This window comes from Ochotona curzoniae, unplaced genomic scaffold, assembly GCF_017591425.1.
Source record: "Ochotona curzoniae isolate NIBS_2020 unplaced genomic scaffold, NIBS_Ocur_1.0 scaffold_4937, whole genome shotgun sequence".
Lineage (NCBI taxonomy): Eukaryota > Metazoa > Chordata > Mammalia > Lagomorpha > Ochotonidae > Ochotona > Ochotona curzoniae.
In genome coordinates, this window is record NW_024467126.1 from 5,494,204 (window position 1) to 5,509,341 (window position 15,138).

Here is a 15,138-nt window from a genome sequence, read left to right on the forward strand (position 1 = left end):
AGCTTACACCAGTTTCAATAGCATTAAAAACTGAGATCCATTATAGCTTCATCTCCTTAGGATGTTATTATGTCAATTCAATTTTGTAGTAACACTTGAGTTTTAAGGTCCCCTGTTGGTTGCATCCTGGAGCCATATGTATATGGTATGTCAACAGGTTATGTCGTGAAATCTTTTGGAGCCAGAGGTGCTATCTGCAGTGTTTCATACATGGTGATGTGGAGAACTGCTTCCCCAGTTTTTGTGTTTCTGTGATTTGAATTTTTCCCTCATGTTTTATAAGAACAGTTCTGCTGACATAAAATTCCTGGTAGACAATATTTTTTCCACCATACTTTTAAAAATTGCCATCCCATTCTCTTGTGGACTACATGCTTGCTGATGCTGGTAATCTGATATCTCTTGCTCCTTTCCAGATTCTTCTGATTTTTAAGTCATTTGAGAGAGAGAGAGAGAGACAGAGAGAGATGGAGGGATATAAATATCTGTGGCATTGCTTTAGTTTCTTGGACATGCAGATCCATATCATTCATCAATTTGGGAAACCATCGGGCCTCCAAACATTTTGTGCCTTTAAATCTTTCCTCTGTGATTCCCATACAAGTATGTCCCAAAGCTCCCTCAGGCTGTTTCCTTCGTTCCTTTTTTTTTTTTCTACCAGATTTCATTGTGTCTTTGGAGCTTTGAGTTCCAACAATACTTTTTTCTGCCTACTTACACCTGCTAGTGAATCTTTCACTCGTGATGCTTTTTAGTTCCAGCATTTCTTTGCCTAACTGACATGTCTTTGTTGATTTTCCATTTTCCTGGTTTCCTCTGGTTCTTTGGTCATCATTCCCTTTAAGCTGTTGAAGGATAATAAAGATGGTTTGCCTAGCAATTTTAGCATCTGGGTTCACTCCGAAACTTTCTCCTGCAAATGAGCCATGCATATCTGAGTGCTTTGTATATTTTGTAATTTGTGTCACTCAGTGCTGAGATATCCCTTCAGTTGTTGGTCACAACCCTGACCAAGCCCTCACATCCCACTTTAACGAACCATAGATTCAGAAGCTAAAGCTTGGGTGTCTGGGGAGTTTTCTGAGCATGTATATGCCCTGGGTGTGTGCTTATTTGTATAAGCTTCCCTCCCCCTGCCCACACAGGCACTTTGTAATGCCATTTTCCTGTGTATCACTGTCCCAAACATCCAGTGCCACCATCTGCTACCTTCCTTGCCTTAGGTAACTGCAGGTTGATCACCTCATGTGTTTCTGCCTCCAGTGCCCCATCTTGCATCAGTCCCTTCAGGCAACCCTGAGACAATCTGTAATTCAAAGAATTCTGTGAAAATCAGGTCTACTCTACTCTTTGCACTTCTTGGGACCAGGATCACACAAAGGGGACACAGCCTGTCACCTATAGGATGCCACTACACTGTTTCAGGGCAGGCAGAGGCCACAGAAGTCAGAAAACTTTGTACTTGGGGTGACAGTGGCCTCTAGTCACATTCCCAAAATTCTACCAAGGCTGGCGTTGCCTTCATGCTTGGTTTTAGATGTTTCTGGAAGTGGATAGACTTTGGCTGCCGTCGTGTACCAACCTTGCTGGGTGTGATACAGTAACCTTACACCCAAAGGCTGTCCCTACTGGCACCTACTTCACATCTCTGCCCCACAGGTAGTGTCACTTATGGCATTCTGTGAGGGCAATCGTCATGGGTGGTTTTATTTGCACTTCTTGTGAGTTTGGTGCCTTTTTTGGATGGTAACTGGAGAGATTGGAAGCCAGAGGGGAGAGGATCAAAATTATTTTGTTCTCCAAGCCTGACTAAGCTCATTTTATTTATCTGAAAGGCAGAGTAACAGAGGAAGAGACACAGAGGGAACTTCCATCCACCAGCTCACTCCCAAACTGTGAGTCAGGGCTGGACCAGGCTAAAACCTAGAGCTCTATAAGATTCTGCCAATTGAGTGCAGTGTCCCAAGCACATGGGCCATCTGCTTTCTCATGTGCACTAACATGGAATTGGGTCAGACATGGGGCAGCTGGTACTAAATTAGCATCCTGCTACAGGATGCCAGTGCCACAGGTGGTGGTTGCTCCATACAGCAGCCCAAGGGAAGGTTCTCTAACATACCTTTCTCTCAGTGCCTGTCTTAGCCAGTCTGGCATTCTCTTCCCCCCACAGCTCTGCCAATTTCTGCCCTGCCAGCTCTTCCCAAGAGCCTGAGGATCCTGACATGACCATCCTAAGATGTATTTGGCTGCTTTCCTTATACCTATACCCCAGTACCCCTGGCCTGACCTGGGGAGGCATGAGCCAATCCCTCTGCCCCATGGTAGGCAGCAGTGACTTGCCAGGAACCCAGCAGCAGACACAGCTTGGGCATTTTGCTGTCCCCACAAGGGCTGCCCATGTGTCGGTAGAGAGGTCATTTTCCATTGCTTTTGGCCTTGGGTGTGTGTGAGTGGGTGGGTTCAGGATTGGAGGTCAACTGGGGTGGATGTGCATTTAGCAGCCTCACTGAGAACAGGATGTGGGTGTGGATGAGCATGCTCCCTGTGACCTCACAGATAGACATAATGTGTTCTGGACCCCTGGTACAGTCTCTCAGCTACCGCTACTGGGACACTGTCCTGTGCCACTCAGCTAGCTCCAGAAGTTGTTACAAGTCCACAGCTTCTCAGTGAGGATTTCTTTTCCCTCCTGGAAATTTCTCAAGTGTAGCACATGTTAATTCCACAGTCCCTTAAGGGTCCCATAGTGCTGGGAATGATTCCCAGCAAGCAGAGGCCACTGTCCATTTCTGTAAGCATGCATGAGTCTTTATGGGAAACAGGGGTCAGAGCTGAGAGGCACCCCTGAGGCCCCAGGCCCCACCTCCCACATTTGGGCCTCCTGTAATCAACAGGGATGGGAGCTAGGCTGGGCTGCTTATGACATCAGTTAACATGATCTGGACATTAAGTGACCCCTCCCCAGCTGAAGGAGGGTGGGGCAGAAGGGGCGGCTTTGACTGTGCACAGGCTCTGACCTGAGTGGCCATGGAGGGCCTGCGGGTGGGGGTCTGACTTATCTGGGAGGCAGCCCGCACCCTCGGGGCCCCAGGGGGTGGGGGCCCAGCAGATGTCTGGGATTGGTAGCCAGGGCCTGGAGCCGGATGTGGAGAAGGAGGCCTGCAACTCATTTCCCCATTAGACGTTCTGAGAACATCTGCACCAGCTTCCAAGCTTTCTCCCTCCCAAACCGCCCTGATTAGTGTGTGAAGTGAAGAACTGGCACATCTCCACGAGGTTGTAAGGAAGGTGAAAAGATCGCTCTTAATTAGATTAAAAACATTGTTTTCTTCCTGTGTCATTTTGCCCTGAAAATCAAGGCCAATTTTTTCCTTTCTTCATCCAAAAGCCTTCAGAAAGCTCCCTCTGTACCTCTCTGGAGGGTTCTGGGGTGTGTCGTGTATGCTCAGTTCTAGGGGAAGGTAGTGTTTAACTCAGATTCCGTTGCATATTACATTTTCCTGGGAACCTGCCCTGAACATGTGCAGCGGGGAGATCTGGCCAGCAACTTCCTGCAGCTCAGGGATGCTGTGGGCCAGCATCCACATAGGCAGCTGTGCCCAGACTCGCTGATGGCCAACCTGCTGGTCCCCTGCTCCAGACTGGTGTGTGTGTGTGTGTGCGTGTGTGTGTAGCTGTGTCCTTTCCCTTGCCAGTCCTGTCCAGAGGGAAGGGTCTTTGAGGGCTGAGACATGCCAGGGCTCTCCCCTCCCCCAAAAGGCCAGCATCCTGTTAGGGTCCATCAGACTTGTGGAGGCCAACTTTGCCACCAGCACGCTGTGCCAAATCTGATTTTTGCTCTGTACTACCTTGACCATGATGCAGATTCAGAGCGTCCCAGTATCTGCTCCCAAGAGCAACTGACACATGGGTGCTGAGAAACACTCTGAGGAGGAAGAGCCCTTCCAGTGGGCATGCCAGTTTCCTTCTGCCAGGCGTCCTGCCTAGTCAGACCCCACCTGCCACCCTGCAAAGCCCAGGGCAGGAAAGCAAGGTATCGCCCAGGCACTCTGGGGCCCTGACTTGCAGAGCCCTTTCCTCCCGCTCCCACGCCAGCCCCACGTTTGTCACACATTCCTGAGGAATCTCTTGGTAACAAATGGTGGAACCCCAACCCAAACTAGCTTTAGGACAAAGGGAGGATTTTTGGCTCACACACTTAGACCCAGCTGTTTCAAGCACAGCTGGACCCCAGGGCGGGGAGGATTTCGCTCACTTGCTTGCACACTGCTCTTTCTGGCTCTCCCCTGCTCCCTCACTTCCCTCGATCTGCCAGTCCCTTGGGATGGCCATGTCCTCCAGCAGCCACTTTCTCATGGCAGCAAGATGCTCACCGGCACACCTCCATGGCTCAGCAAATCCAGAGGCTATGGGAGTTGCCAGAGCTAAGAGTGGTGTCTGGGTTCTGATGGGCTCCTGCTCGCACTTGAGCCACCCATGGATTGCCAATGTGCACATGATGCTCAGGCCTGGGCTATGCTGTACAGCCCCCTCTGGGAATATCCAATGGACAGTTAAATCCTGCATGCTATGCATGGGGAAAGAGGAGCCCCTTGGGAAGATCCAAGAATCTGTTCCCAGAAGCTGGGCTGGCTGCTGGTTGGGCGGAAACAACAGGTGTCCGTCAAGCAAGGTATTTCCCTAATCGGAGCTGGCCGCCAACAGCACCAGTGTACATTCTCACTCCGCGCCTTGCCTTGTTCCTGGCAGCTGTTGTGGGAATGGCTTCGACATTTGCTACCCCTGTCTCTTGCCTCTTGTCTCTGAGCAGAAGCACAGGTGGTGGCAGGGCTGCCCTGGCTTGAGGTCTGTGGGCCGGGCACGGGCAACTGGCACAGGCTGTGGGCTGCTGCTCAGCGATGTCACGCAGGGCCTGGCTGCAGCTGTTGGGATGCCCTGGGGAGGGCCTGTCCGCCAGTGCCGGATCCGCAGAGCTTAAGTGAATCTGCTGGCTGGGTGGCGGGGGCAGATTCCTTGAGGGGCCAGAAAAGGGGATCTACTTGGGAAGGTCAGAGACAGCTTCTGTGTATCCCTGGGGCAGTGTGTGTTGGGAATGGGGGCAGCTCAGAGGTTAACGTGCACCAAGGCCCTGGAGGGATGCAGGAGGTAGAAGCTGAGTGTTCTGAGGGGCAGCTGCCATGGCCCTAGAAAAGCTGCCCAGTGAGAAGGCTTGGGTTACACCTGGGAGTTTAGGCAGGATCCTCACCAACTGGGCAAAGGACACAGGGAGAGTGGCTGAGTGAAGTTAACAGGGACGGGCTAGGCCCTGAGGCACACACTCCTTGGGGAGAAGGCAGAGAGAGGACTGGGCCATGTGTGGAGTTAGGGACTTGTGCGTGATGCTGACCTGGGCTGAGCAGGCCTGGCCAGTCCGCACAGCAGGGACAGCCATCCATGGCCATACTTGACGGCAACTGGGGACAAAGGGTGCCCCAACATATTCTGGCACTTCTGCCATGGCATGGGAAGGGGGACAGCTGGTGGGGGAGACAGAGAGCCAGAAGGCTCCTGTGAATTCTGGGTCCTTGACTCACAAAGTGTTCTTCAGAGGTGAAGATAGAGGCACCAAAGGAAGACCTGAGACATCTGAGGTCACTCATTTAGGCAGACACCAGTTCAAATTCTGATACCTGCTTCCTTCCAGGGTTTTCTCTGTGTCTTTTGCACTGACATGAAAACACTCCACATGGAGCAGGCCTACGTGAAGAAGGCCTCTGTTTTACCAACTTTGATTCTGGTTCCCCTGACAGAGGCTGGGACTTGGCAGCCGGCAGCCCCAGCTGGGGTAGTCACCATGCCGGCGGCAGCATTCACCCAGCCCAGACCTCCCATTTTCCTAGAAAACAAAATTGTTTTGTTCTGCCCTGAAAATTCGGGCCCAGACTCTGGCCTTGATGAGGCAAAGGCAGCCAAGGAATGAAGGCGTCCAACAATGGGCTGTCGTGGGCACAGCTGACTCCGCTGTCACAGGGTCCCAGTGCTGCTTTCCCAAGACACCTGGCACCCCCACAGCAGGCCTGTGTGTGAGCTGCCCACTGAGCCAGGCCTACTGTGTGGCAGTTCCAACTTTGTAGCTATAGTGTTGGCTCCCTTTGCTGGGGAGGGGGCAGGAAGGTACCTCTTGGGGTGGAGCAACTACCCCAAGTCTTCGCCTGGAGGGGCAGCACCATGACGCCCCAAAGGAGCTGAAGTCTAGCTCCTGACAGCCGTCAATGCCTGCCCCGGTGTTGACTGTGGGCAGGAAGAAAAGCGCCAACTCTGATTTGTAACTCAGGGCAGGAACAGCCCAGTCCCACTTGCATGGAGCAGATGGCAGTGGCCCCTTCTGATTTTAAAAACTACATTTTAATTACATCTCTCCAAAGTCTTCAGATCTGTGCAAGAATCTTGGCCAAATGCTCTGAAGATCTGTGTGGAAGTGCAAAAACCCAAGAATTGGCCGTGTTTCCGGAGGAAAATGGGGAACTTGATATACCAAGTACTTTCCTCCAAGCCATGATACGATGGTGCTGAAGCAGGCAGACACATGCAATCCTGGGCAGAGCTGAGCTCCAGGCAACAGCCTGCCTGCCGCTAGGGCTGTGCCCGTGCCTTCTGGACGCTTTCTCATGCTATGATGATGGGCAAAACCTACTCCCCATCTACTTCTCTCCTAGGCTCCTGGAACTTCCCAGTGCAGTTCACTCTTCCGGGAGATGCCTCCGGGCTTTTCTGTCTGCACCCCAGTGTCACACAGAGAAGCTTCAAGGCCAAGATGCTCTCCTGTAGCTGGGAATACTTGGTCCTCCTGCTCTCCTTCCACAGGCAGCCATTAGAGAGTAGTGACTTTTCTTCAAGAGGAACATGTGAGAAGTGGGTTTTGCATCTGACTTCTTTCTGTGCTCAGCAAATTGGCTTCACTCATGATTTTGCATAAATCATTCGTTCATTTCCTTCCAGTGCTCGGGGATGCCCCACCCATAGGTGAACCATGGTTGTTCATCCATCTTCCTCGTGAGGGATGTCTTAGTTAGTGCTGGCTTTGGACAGCTGCATAAGACACTGCTGTGCACCTTTTCTATGAAGAGTGCACTGGCATCATTTGCATTTCCACTCTGACTGCTGGCGGGGTGTAGGGGTCTTCTCATGTGCTCAGCTGTAATCCGGCTGGAAGATGGGCTGTTCACTCTAGTACTGTCAGATTCCGTATGCTCCTCGGCAACTCAATGCAAGCACCTGCCCAAGCAGGAGAGGTGGTGCTGGCTCCTCCTTGCACTAACAGGACGTGTCACCCAGCAGAACCGTTTGCTTCTCATAGAGTCCAACGGCAGAGCCTGGCTCCTGGTGCTTGGAGTCTCAGTGTTCTATTTCAATCGATTCAGCTTCCAAGGGGTAGTGCACTTTTAAGGAATTTTCTGTTTTCTTAAGATTTACTTATTTTTATTGGAAAGGCAGATTTACAGACAGATAAAGTCTTCCATCTGCTGGTTCACTCCCCAAATGGCTACAACAGCCAGAAGCTGAGCTGAGCTGATCTGAAGCCTGCAGCCAGAAGCTTCTTCTGAGTCTCTCACACGGGTACAGAATCCCAAGCACTTGGGCCTCCTCTACGACTATCCTAGGCCACAGGCAGGGAGCGGGATCAAAAATGGAGCAAACCAGCACCCATATGGGATTCTGGCAACACAGGATGGAGGATTAGCCTCTTGAGCTGTAGGCACCAGCCCCTGATTTTATTTTGCTCAAGGTTTTTTGGAGAAATGATGTGCAGGATATTCTGCAGTTTCACTTAGAGATTGCTGGTTGCTTCCCACAAGAGGCATAAATGGTAAATATACTGAATTTCACACACACACAGAGAAACATGCACACATATGTAAGAGGAATACATGCAGAAAATAACTACATTACTCTGTGTGGGAAAACCTTCATTTTTCACATTGGAAAAAATGCATTACTTTAAAAAATAAAGCACAGCCTATGGTAAAAAGCAAATACTATAACTAAGGTTACAGACCAAAGATGACCAGGGAGGGACTGAGCCTCACGTGACCACCCTCAGGAGGCAAAGTGGGTGAAGCACACACATAGGCAATCCAAGATTGAACTCACAAGAGGCACTCAGCGCAGATGGGGGGCAGGCAACTCACAGACAGGGTGGGGCAGGGCGGCGGCGGAGAGGGGTAATGCTATCTTGGGAAGGTCATGCTACATGCTACAGCATGCACAAACCCTGCTTGCAGCATCACTTGTTAGGAGTAAAGATGAGCCCCCAGGCTGTTGTCTTGAGGAGGACAGCTCGAAACAACAGTCTGTGTCCCTGAGATAGACGGCTGAAACACATGGACTGTGATGCGAGCATGTGAGTGCAGCATGTGCACACCCAGCGCTCCTGCTGCCGTGGGCCACCCTAATGAACACTGCAGGTAGGAACTGGGTCCCTAACACTGACCCTCAGCAAAGGTGGCCTCTATGGACTGGAGTACTCAATCTTTTTTTGCAATAGGAACTTTCAATGAAGAAGTCAGGGTCCAATGCCGATACTGAGATGAGGGTGAGATGCGCAGGAATTGGTCCCTGAGCTCCAGGATAAGAGACTAACACTGGCTAGAAGCCAGCTCCTGGGTAGTCTCCTTCCCTTGGGGTTCAGGCAGCCGAACAACAGGCAAGCCAGAAGTCCTGGGGGTGCTCTGGGGATGCAGAACCTTTGCCATCCCAGCAGTATACAATGTCCAGTGTGCAGTGGCTATGGACATCTTGGCCCCTGCCAGCCCTGTCCTTTGTATGTTATTCTTGACCACAATGCCAGGGGTGAACCTGGGGAGAGGCCTTGAGCCTGACAAGGATAAAACTTCCAGCCTCGAGCTCCACCTGGCAGGGGCTCCTGCAGGCCAGATGGTCAGAGGATGAGGGCATTTACTCTGCACACTGGCAAGCCTGGGACCTAACCTGCACACTCCCCTGCTTCCCTCACAGTGAGGAAGAGCCCCACGCTGCTAGAAGTGAGCTCCCCCCAGTTCCTGAGAACCAACAGCTTCGCCGAGGACCTGGACCTGGAAGGGGAGACGCTGCTGGCCCCCATCACCCATGTGTCACAGTGAGTGTCCACTCGCACCAGGGCAGGCTTGTTCTGCCAGCTCTCGCGAACTTGGGGCCACTGGGCCCAGCCCTAGGCAGGGAGAGCAGGGCATCCCCATCACGCCTGGGAGCACAGCCCCCTTGTTTGGACTCTGCTTCCCACTGTATGCCAGAGGAGATTGCTTTTCGCTCTCATGACCCCCTTTAGCTGCTGCCCAGAGAGGGGCAGCTATGCTTGTTCGTGTCTTCCCGCAGAACCCCAACCAGTACTACCACCAGGTGCTGTTCTCAGGGACTCCTTTGGGTAGAGAAACTGGATGGTTTTCCATGCCTTCACTTTGCCCTTCCAGAGGCATGGGAGAACAGTCCCGCTTTGCCTGTCCAGAGGCCCTTCCAGCTGGCCCAGGACACAGGCCTGTCCTCCTCCTATCATCACAGCACTGACCATGGCATGATCCTCCTGCCCTGTGGGGGGGCCTGCTACGCCGCTATCCGCAACGTGTTCCCCTGCCCAGTGTCCATGTCAGATGCAAGCACCATAGTGAGCCCTTCTGGCCACCTGTGCACCCTCTTTCTCCTCGCCACCACTGCTCAAAAGGGGCATTGTTCCTCAAGGTTCTGTGGGGTCAGGAAGCCATTGTGACTACATGCCTCTGTGGGAAGGAGGCTGCTGGCTAGGTGTGGGGTTTCTGGGTGACTGAGGTATGGTACAGTATGGTATGGTGTGGTACGGTATGGTATGGTACAGTATGAAATGGTATCGTATGGTATAGTACGGTATGGTAAGGTATGGTATGGCATGGTGTGGCAAGGTACATGGTAAGGTGCGGTATGGTACAGTACGGTATGGTAACGGTACAGTACAGTATGGTATGGCAATGGTATGGTAAGGTGCAGTATGGTAACGGTACAGTACGGTATGGTATGGCAATGGTATGGTAAGGTGCAGTATGGTAACAGTACAGTACGGTATGGTATGGTAAGGTGCAGTATGGTAACGGTACAGTATGGTACGGTATGGCAATGGTATGGTAAGGCACGGTATGGTAATGGTACAGTACAGTAAGGTACAGGAATGGATGAGCAGCCAGGATTTGAGAGGACCCCACTGTCCTCTCCTGTCAAGGGCAGAGATGAAGGCCTAGCAGAGCCAGATTCTAGAAGCAAAGAGGATATGGCTTTGCAACCACCCTGGGAATGGGGCTCTGAGGTCCTGGGCCCTGCTGAGAGCCACATGAGCTGGCCAGGCTTACAAGCGGAACAGGAGCCAGGCAGGCTGGCAGCCTGTCAGTACCAGAAACTAGAGCCATGGCTGCTTGAAATGGGGCTGGAGGGAACATGGAGAGCTCAGGACACCCCAGTTTGGGTCAGGACATCACCCCAACCTCATGGGACCATCTCACTTAGCCAGTCTTGGTCTCTGGTCACCCTGTTCCCCTTACAATTGATTGTCTTAGCCATGGCCCAGACTCCAAGCAGACAGTCACAGCCTAGAAACACAGGTTGTCACCCGCCATCCAGCCAACTGGCTCAGGGAAGCCCAGGCAAAGGTACACAGCTGACATGGTGGACGTGACATAGCCTACTACTAGGTCCGTACAGGCTTCCCTGGCTGCCATCGTCATGAGTGACAGGCTGGAGGGTCAGTGGCCCACAGCTTCCCACACAGGCCTGGGAGCATGGGACGGCACAAAGCATGGCAGGCAGTATGGCAAGGAGAGAGCACCGTGACCTGCTTGAGGCAGAGCTAGTGCTTCCCGTGAGCCCTGGCAGGGAGGCACAGGGCTCAGGCATGAAGCACCTAGGCCCTGCAGGACCCCAAGGAGCACCCTGGACCCCTGTGGGTGGGAGAGCCCTGTGCGGCTGGTCAGAGCTGCTGCCCAGTAGGGCAAGTGAACCAGGGTCTCAAGGGGCGGGGAGGGGGAACAGTAGAGGGGTGGAGGCCAGTTGCCGGGAAACAGAGCACTTTTACCCAGCGCAGGCTGATGCTAACCGTATTACAACGCTGGGCCGGGGCCAGGATCCAAATTAAAAGCATAAATAAAGACACATTTTGTTTCCATCTCAAGCTCTCCCCACTGCGGGGGCCCCCAGGAGGTGAGGTCACTATAGTCCTGAGTGCAGGAAGGCCCCTGGGGCTGATCACAGCTCACCATTCCGGGGTCTGCTGCCTGGTGGCAGAGCAGGCAGTGAGAAGCTAGGCAACAGGTCTGGCACAGGCGAGAGAGTGGCTTGGCTCCCACCCAGAGACCCCTTCCCGCCACATGCAGGCCTTGTGACTCTGCAGCTCAGGCCCACTTCAGCTCTGGGCAGCTGGCCTTGGCCTTAGCCTCACACGTACCTTCCAGGCACTGTGGGAATCCCAGCAGGAAGGACACCCATTCACTCATTCCCCTGAGCCCATGGCCACTTCCCAGGGCCCTGCTGTGGTATTCCTAGGGGACCCCCAAGGACAGGGCACCTGCAGCCCATAGAGCTAGGATCCTGCCCAGCAGAGCCAAGAACACAGCAGCGCTCCTGCCTTGCATGTGGTGTCCTGCTGTGTGGGACGCCCCACCACTTGTTCGCAGCCATCGCATTGCCACAGTTCTTCCTGTAGCACCCACTTGGCCAGCCCTGCCTGCGGGAGCAGCCCTCCCCACCACGTCCGCAGTTAGGCCACTCCTGCTCCCTAAAGCATCTGGCCAGCCCCTCTCCCCAGCCCTCCCTCATGAGAGCCCTAGGCAGAGACTAAGGACCTACGGGCTGAGCTTGGAGGGCAGCGTACTATCACCTGGGGAGGTGGACGCGGGGACAAAGTGGGTTGCAGACGAGCCCACACCAAGTCGAGCAGGCTGAATGCCCCCTTCCCCGCCCCATGACCGTGCGCGGCTCCCGGGTGAACATAGGCCTGCCTGGCCTCCTGCGACATGACAGCTCCACAAATCCTTGAGCAAAGCCAGCCCTATATGCGTGCGTTCATGAGAATTTCCATGTCTGCAACTTTCTCCTGGACCCTGCAGAATCTCAGCCAGGACGGCCAGGTTGCTCCTTCCCAATGAGGCCGCCGCGGCCTGGCTTTTGTCCACATTGCTGCTAGCATCTCCCAAATTTTGCCTTTGTCAGCGAGGCCGGGGCCAGCCTGTGCCTCCTCCAATGGGGCTGGTGCTCCTGGGCCGGCCCCACATGCAGGGCCAGGACCCAGGCACTGTGGGTGGGACTGGCATGCTCTGAGACACTCTGCTGCCAGCCAGGGTGCGCTGGGCCCACAGCCCGTCAACAGAGGGGAGCCATGGCTCCTCACAGGTTTTCAGCCCAGGGTGCTGGGAGGGGTTGGGGGAACCAGGGAGGGGCCAACCAAGACCAGTGAGGCCAGCTCATCTTTCCAGACCAGTATCTTGTCTTCTGCAAACCTCAACCCACCTCCACCTGTCTGCCCAGGTGCCAGGGGAGCCCTGTAGGAGCTGCAGGGGGCTTCAGAGCGCTGCGTGTTACAGGATTCCTGCCAGAGCCCCCCACAGTCCTAGCCAGGCTCATAGTCATCTCTGAAATGCATGGGGGATTAGATGTTCTCCTAATTAAGAGCGAGGCACAGTGGCTCAGTGGGAACTGGGTACCCTCACCTGGCTCACAGCCTGCAGCGGCCCCACACTGCCAAGCTTCACTTCCTCCACCTGGGATCTCCAGGACTGGCACTCGGGCAGGGAGCACCCGGGGGAAGAGCAGGGAGGCTCCTCACACCATCCCAGGGCCTGTTCCTCACTGTTCTCCACTTCATGCCCTACCCATCATCTCCTGTCATCCTCCGTGTTGCTGGCACAGCCACACCTGTTGTGCTACCACGGGTTGCTGGATGGCACACCGAGCAGCTGTGAGGACCACTAGTGCAGGAGCAGCTGATCCGCTCAAGCCCATGGGGCGGCCCAGCTCCTCTCTGACGTAGGCTGCTCCTCAGCCACGTGGTGGGTGCTGGTGGCATCAGAACGTGACTGGTCCAGCAAGCCTGGAGGCTGAGAAGCAGAGCTGCTTCCCACAGTTCTACTTGGCTAGTCAGCAACCCTGTGTGCAGGGCCAGGGCCTGTGCTGCTGGACTCCAGGGGCCTCCCTCCCTGACATGGAGCTCTTTCACCTTGAGGTACCCTGGGCAGTGGTCAGGAGTTACCCGTCCGACACACAGGGCAGGGAAGATATGCACGGGGAGGACACTCCCCCTTTGCAGCTGGCGTCTTTGAAGAACAGCAAACTGGACCAGCCTCTGCCTCCAGGAAGGCAAGTGGGCCTTGCCCAAGTGAGTCAGAAGCCCCTGGCAAGCCTGCATGATGGAGATGGTCTTGGTATGAACACTCTCTCTGCCAACCTGGCTACTGGGGTCCCGCTTAGACCTCCTTAGCGATCTGGACCTGGCCTGCAGCTCAGGCCTGGTGCCAGAGGACCCTGCTCCCATGGACGGCCATGCTCTGCCCACAGGCCCTGCCTTCTCCAGCTGGTCCTCCCTTGAGGTCTTTCAGTGGTCAGCTAGATTTTCAGTCCTTAGGTTCATGTCTGGGTTTGTTCAGTCAAACTTAACCTCTACCAGTCTGAAACGCATGAATGCTGTATTTCTGTGTGTGTGTGTGCTGCCCCTCAAAGCCCACCAGCTGGGTGCACAGGCTTCCAGTAAGACCTGGGAGCCTGGCAGGCAAGCGCAGGCTGCCATCAGTCAAGAGCAGGGCAAGGGTGCCAGGACAAGCAGGCAAACTCCGGGGACAGGGGACCCCACCGTGAGCGCACCCCCGTAGTGGCTCCCAGCCGGACCTGGCGGCAGGAGGCACATTTGACTGGCATGTACCCCTGGAAGTGGTCAGGAAGTACACAGAGCAGGAAAGAGGGGCCCAGGAACACAGGAGAGGCCCTCAGCCAGGTGCCTGCTGCCAGGTTCTGCATCACGTGGGCACGTGCCCCTGCCTGTGCTGGCTTCAGCCAAGTCCCTTCAGCAGAGGTGCAACCGATGCAACCAGGCCTGGGCACAGCTGGGGGACACCCTGAGCACCACCCAGGCCATCCCGCCAGACTGCTGAGCAGCACGCAGTGTGTGGCTGTGGGCCTACCACTCCAGGAGCCCCAGGCCTGCTGAGATCCTGCCTGGGAAGGAGTGGCAGGCCAACGGACACGACGTTGGCCTCTGATGGCAGCAGGCCTTCTACCTCAGCCAGGAGACCCTGTGGGCAGCCCCATGGTAGTAATGCCACCATCTCAGACCCAGGCCCAAGGATGAAAATGTGCCTTGCAGCTGGAGCCAGAACTAGCTCGGGCCCCAGGGACCCCGAGGACTGGCAAAGTCTTGACCCAGCTGTCCTGCAGTGCCACAGGCATGGGCCTGTGGTCCGCTCTGAGCACTGGACCCTGGCCCAAGGAGACATTGAGCATGAGCGTCCTGGCCTCCTTGCCACTGCTTGCTGCTGTCCCTGGCCTGCACTGGCCTCTTCCTGTCAATGTTTAATCCTGAGGACATCAGTGATGCGGGGCTGGGGCCAAGCATTCCACTGCCTGGCTGGGAGCCCCTGGCGGGCAAGGGCCACGCTGGCCTTTGCAGCAGATCCAAACTTCCCCAGCCACTGTGCAGCAACACAGGGGACTGAGGGTAGTGTCAAGAGGGACTTCCAGGTCCAGTCCTCAGTGCCAGGGTCTGCGACTCAGGGCATGCAGCTTCTCTCCAGATGCACAGCCCCCCACTCTGCTGCCCCAGGGAGCCCCACTCAGCCTCCTTGTCGGGGCCACCCAGGGTGGGCTTGGGACAGGAAGGCATGTGAGCACGGCTGGGTGTGGCTGTGGGGAGCAGAGGCAGCTGTGGGTTTTTCTTGGGGCCCCGCGCGCCCAGCCCCCGCCACACACTGGGACCTTTCTTCAGCGTGCGGCCGCTGAGCCGGAGGCCAAGGACACCCTCTGGAAATCTGCATTCCATTCGCTCTTGGCAGAGAGGAGCTTCCTGCCTGGGGAAGGTGTGTGCGAGTGTGCGCACAGTCGGCTGCACAGGCTGGGCAGGGCAGGGGGGTGTGTGGGCGAAGGGCTGCCAGGGCTGCCAGG

General features: G+C 55.0%; 1 protein-coding gene across 1 annotated transcript in view; it reads left to right on the plus strand.

Annotated features, from left to right (window-relative positions):
• The window catches only part of KCNQ1 (potassium voltage-gated channel subfamily Q member 1), a 191,879-nt gene that overhangs the window by 91,851 nt on the left and 84,890 nt on the right, over positions 1-15,138 (plus strand). The window contains exon 11 of the mRNA XM_040970953.1: positions 8,995-9,115. Coding sequence (XP_040826887.1) covers positions 8,995-9,115 — 121 coding nt within the window. The remainder of the gene's footprint in view (positions 1-8,994; positions 9,116-15,138) is intronic.